The sequence below is a fragment of the Teleopsis dalmanni genome, chromosome 1, assembly GCF_002237135.1.
Source record: "Teleopsis dalmanni isolate 2A chromosome 1, ASM223713v2, whole genome shotgun sequence".
NCBI classification, from domain to species: Eukaryota; Metazoa; Arthropoda; class Insecta; order Diptera; family Diopsidae; genus Teleopsis; species Teleopsis dalmanni.
The window spans coordinates 29,915,146-29,920,466 of record NC_051846.1 but is presented as its reverse complement, the minus strand read 5'-3'; the positions used below and the strand labels follow the sequence as shown (position 1 = coordinate 29,920,466).

Here is a 5,321-nt window from a genome sequence, read left to right as displayed (position 1 = left end):
ATTGTAAATAATTTTAAAGCCTAATTAAAAAAAATTACACCCCAACTGTAGTTGAACACCCGAGTCTTTTGCAGACTCAAATATCATATGTTAGAATCATCTATTATTAGTTGCATTTGGTTGAAAGAAATTTTAATAGACAATGCCCGTGGAATCGAAATACTACAGTAATATTGTCTCCACTTTGACTTCTTTAAAAGTTTTTTTTTTTTCATTGTGTAATTTGAATCTTGTACGTCGTCTCCAATTTAATTCTTTAGAGCTTGAATTCTGTGCCATATAACAATATTAACTGGGCATATTATAACCTTTTTAAAAAAGTACAGGTTCAATAAATAATACTCTACAAAAAGTTTCTATCGTTTTTAATCTTACTGGCGATATTCTTTGAATATTAAATTGTGATGAATGGTTCCCTTTTTATATAGGGCGACTATTTTCCATGCAAAGTAAGGTATTACTACCATCCATATATACTGTATCGGTTATTAAACATTATAACAATTAAATCTAATAAAAAAATGTTAAAATTTATATTTTTATAAATAATTTATTGAATAAGTTTCGTTCGTTAAGTATTATGGAATTTAATGTGTAGTAAATCAAAAGTAGTAAATCGAAAAAATATATCTCATTTGTCTCTTTGTACTTCGCTTATTGCAGCGCTTAAATTTCAAAATGCCTTTTACAGTTATTAAAAAACTTCCAGACTAAATAAACAATAATTACTTAAAAAATTAAAAAAATATATATATTAATAAAAATTAAATTCGCTTAATTAAATTACAGACTCCATTTAAAAAAATTCAGCTGATTTGCCATTTGATAGTTGAGGCATGGGTGTGTGAATATTGTGGTCATGTGTGGAAAATATTTGTATTTATGTATGTGTTTGTATGTATGTGTGTAAATTTAAGAGTTCTTTAAATGCTTTTCCAACCTATATACATAATTTTCTATTTTTAGCCAAATATATAATTAATCTAGTAACGACGACGATAGTAGACACGTCTGACATATACGGGGCGTCTATATTGGTAACCACTGTTTCTGCTGTAACTATGTCCGGGTACTTGCACTGGAGCTTGGTAGGAAGCTTGAGGAGGCAAGTAAATTTGTTGTGGTGCACGTGCAAATGAGGCTGAGGAAGCGGCTACAACGGGACGTTGAACTGGATGTGGAACGGACACAAAGCTGCTATGTTGTACTGGAGCTGGTGCGGGTGCAGCAGGGCGTGGTGGCTCTGGTAGATCAATATCAATATATTCAGGTTCTGGTGTAGCAATATCTTGTGGATTTGGTCCTTGTGTTGCGGAGTCAGGTAATTGAGCAGCGGCAGCAAAGCCAATTATAGCGAATGTTATCAAGAGAAGTTTCTGAGACTCACGTGTTAAAAGAATAGTGACGGTTTTAGATAAATATTAAATAATTATGAGATAATCTCATGTACTGGAATAATGATATAATTTCCATTGTTAAGCCTTATTATATTAGTTTGGAATTTCACGGATATCGAATTTAATGTTTTGATAACGAGGAAATATTTTTATACACTCTTGATCCACAGTACATAATTGATATCCTTTTTCAAATGACAAATTTAGATTGCTCTGGATTTAGAATTTTGCTTATGTTGTGCGTCTTATCGAAATATGCTTAGGATATTCCTAGCGATTATCAAAAACACATAAAACAGCTGTTATTTTCAGGCGTCTATTTGATTAATTCTATTCTATTCAACGGGATTCATTTAAAGCAACTCCACAACCTTTACTATAACTATTTTTGTTGTATTTCAATATATCTATATCAACTACTATTCGTATGATGATAATCCCATACCGGGCGTGTAGAACTAGTGATAGGAACCTCTCTATACTTAACTTTTGGAGTTGTCAAAGTATTTATAATCACCAAATAATTCATAAGTCTACTTACATAACTAATCAAAATACTTCCCATTTACTTGTTCCATTCAATAGTGGTCGTGAAAAAATATGGTCACATAAAGGAATTTTTCAAAGGTCATACAAAAGAAATAAGGAAAATAAGGGTCAGAAAATTTGTTCGGTTTTTAGTATAATAAATCATTATTTTGATCATCCAGACTTAGACAAACTAGCAAGTTTTATATTTCTTTCAGTATCGATATAAATAGATTTTTTCCAGATTGAATACATGGTTATGTTCTGTGCAGTACTGAGACACAAATAATAAACTTGAAAAAACAATAAACAATTTTCTAAAATTAACAGAATTTTAATGAAGTGCTATTTAGGATTGCCAAAATTCAAGTTTAATACATATAAGCTATGCTGAAATATTTTGAGAGCGATGATACATCTGAGCCAATAACGATGAAAATGGAGATATTCTTCAGCTACGGTTATTACCGAAACAAAAAAATGATCAACCTCTTTGCACCGATTTACAGAAGTTGTATGAAGAAAAGTGAATGTCCATAAACATCCAGATCGAACCATATTAAGGCATTCCATCATGGAGGCCTATGGACCATTATATATTCAAAATTTAAACCTCAAAAAAATTTATCTCCAATAACAAAGTGGCGCTCATGTGTTACTTTAACAAAAGACCATGCCTCGCTTCAGGGGTGGTTTCCATGAAATCATGAAAATCGACTGTAGACTACACAAAAGGCACATCAATGTTGATAGATAGTACAAATATTGGTAAATAATTGATTAGAGCTCTTAACATGTATAAAAATGGGTGATCATCCTAAAATCACTATTGTAGATTTCACATAAGCCAATGCAGTATTGTTCGGCAGCAGAAATATTGCTGGATCAGTTATACCAGACGGTGTTATACAAATGATATTAAAACTCTAGTAGCTATAGAATATCACTTTTTTGGTATCAAAAAGTGTGCAAACGAGGGTTAACAATTCTATGTTCTCTTAGAGAGTCATGGGAAGAATATTGTTCTAAGCCCATAGTTAAAATATTTTAATATTAAATTAGATAAAAACTTTCTAATAATAGTTTTCCTAAAGCAAAAAATATTTATCTTTACAATTTAATATTAATATTCTAATAAATAGTCAGCCTGATTTTTAAGCTATCTTAAAGGTTAACATTTAGCGCAAGTAAAAAATGTATAGTTAAAGTTTTAAGTTGTTGGATTATAGTTCAAATGTTACTTCCGTTAGAGCTTATGGTTATGCAGATATTCTGGGCAAGAGTTTGTTAAATAGCAGACTAAAATCGGTTTCTTCTGGATAGTACATCTTTCATAGTTTACTGTTGTATAAGTTGAAGACAAAGACTAATACCTTGTTTTGTTTTAACGACTACGACTACAAGAAATCGATTGAATACTAAAAATATACTAAAAATACAAAATCGCGTTTATTAAAATATTATTAGTTTCACGACACACAGTTTCACGAATTATACTGATATATAAAACTAGCTTACGTCAATTCTGCAGAGTAATAAGTCAAGTTTATGTGGTGGTCATATCATACATTTTACTATCTATCAATAGAATATCTGGCTCTAAAAATTTGCTTATGCTAAATACTAATAGAGAGATAGGTCGAGCGATTAGATATGTAGAAATGCATTATTTTAACAGATAAGGTAAGCTATTAAACAGAAAGACTTTGACTCTCTATACTTATTGATTATCTTAATTTTCTTCATCTGAACGTTGATTTTTTCTTTTTACTAATATATAAATAGTATTTTCATTAAAAGATATTTGAAAATTTGTTATATGTTATATAACAAATAATGTTATGTAGTCTTATTTTTAAAATAAATAAATCTGTCCGACTTTTTATATAATTTTAAACATAATAAAGATAAAGTAATAAGAAATTTTTAATGTTATCGACTACTTGTGGACTTGGTGATCATATCTACTTATGTCTACCGTAATATCGCTAAGGAATATAGTAAGGATCGTAGTAAGCCCACGGACTTAGTAATCTAATTTATATTTCAATGGAAAGTATTGTTATTGTTATAGTGGGATTTACAAAGGCTTTACAAAGGCCTTATTAACATTCTATTGTTTTCGTCGGTTAGGATTAGTTATAGCACAAGGACATACTGGGGTCGTATTGTTTTACTCTAAATAAAGCCATTTTCACTCATCGTGATTAATGTCATCATCTAATAGTACGATAATGTGTATTATTTATGCATTTATTTAATATCAATTATTAATTAATATTTTAAAATGAATTAATAATACACCATCGAAGTTCGTTGACATCAATGATCAAATTAGCTCTCAATTATTTTTAGTTAAATATTTTTTTATCAAAATTATCAAAAAATATTTTTTTTAATAATTAATTAAAAAATTGTTATAACTGTTACATTAATTTTTAATTAATATTAATTTTTAACACTATTAAAATATTATAATATTATAATTTTTTATTTAATTCAAAATAATACTTATAATTTATTTAATTTTATATATGAAAGTGTCTGATTAGGTATAAGTTTTAAAATATATTATTATATTTTATATTATATGTATTATATTTATATTATATATATATTAAATTTAAATAAATATATTAAATTTATATGGAATTTATATAACAATTCTTTGAAAAAACACAATGAAAGCCACAATTACTTTTTTATATATTTATATTTATTTTAATTTAATATTATTTTAAGATTTATATGAATTAATTTTTATTTAAATTTAATATCAATTAAATTATATATTGTTAAAAAAAAATTTTTTTTAATGCACTCAAAAAAATTTTCAATACGAAATAGTTAATTAATAGTTTTTTTTTATTTTAATTATTTAAATATTTTTAAAATATTTAAATAATATTTTTATTTTTGTTTTATATCACATAAATAGTTTTCACTTTATCGCTTGTCTATAAAACATTATTTTGTTATAAAATTAACAAAAATTTGTAATCCTTTTTACACTTAATTTCACTTAATTAATTATTAATTTATTTGATAATGAAAACACACAGGACCACCTACCATTTTTGGTTGTTTTTTTTTTTTAATTTATTTCGTTTCTTAATTAATCCAAAGTTGAAACAATTCTTTTATTGATTTAATTTGTTTATTTAATTTCTGGTCGAAAGCGAGCAAACACACTCAAGAAGTCTAAAGCACAAATGATGATGAGCTGCAAAGCTACTTTGTTATTTATATGTGGACCATGAGCGAATAGTAACTGCGGCCGCCAAAATAAAACAAATTCACTAACAACAAAAATTTTATAAACGAAAAGAAAAGAAAAGGAAAAACAAAAGCAAAGATCCAAATTTTATTAAAGTTTCAAGAAAGAGAAAAAAATCG

The 5,321-nt window shown here is 27.1% G+C and overlaps 1 protein-coding gene across 1 annotated transcript; it reads right to left on the bottom strand.

Annotated features, from left to right (window-relative positions):
* Window positions 1-769: 769 nt before the first annotated feature.
* On the bottom strand, window positions 770-5,116 carry LOC119673390. The gene is made up of 2 exons (XM_038084654.1): window positions 4,998-5,116; window positions 770-1,376 (listed from the first exon to the last, which is right to left on the bottom strand). Exons 1-2 carry the CDS (start codon window positions 4,998-5,000, stop codon window positions 984-986), a joined length of 396 nt encoding a protein of 131 aa, XP_037940582.1. The 5' UTR covers window positions 5,001-5,116; the 3' UTR covers window positions 770-983.
* Window positions 5,117-5,321: the final 205 nt, after the last annotated feature.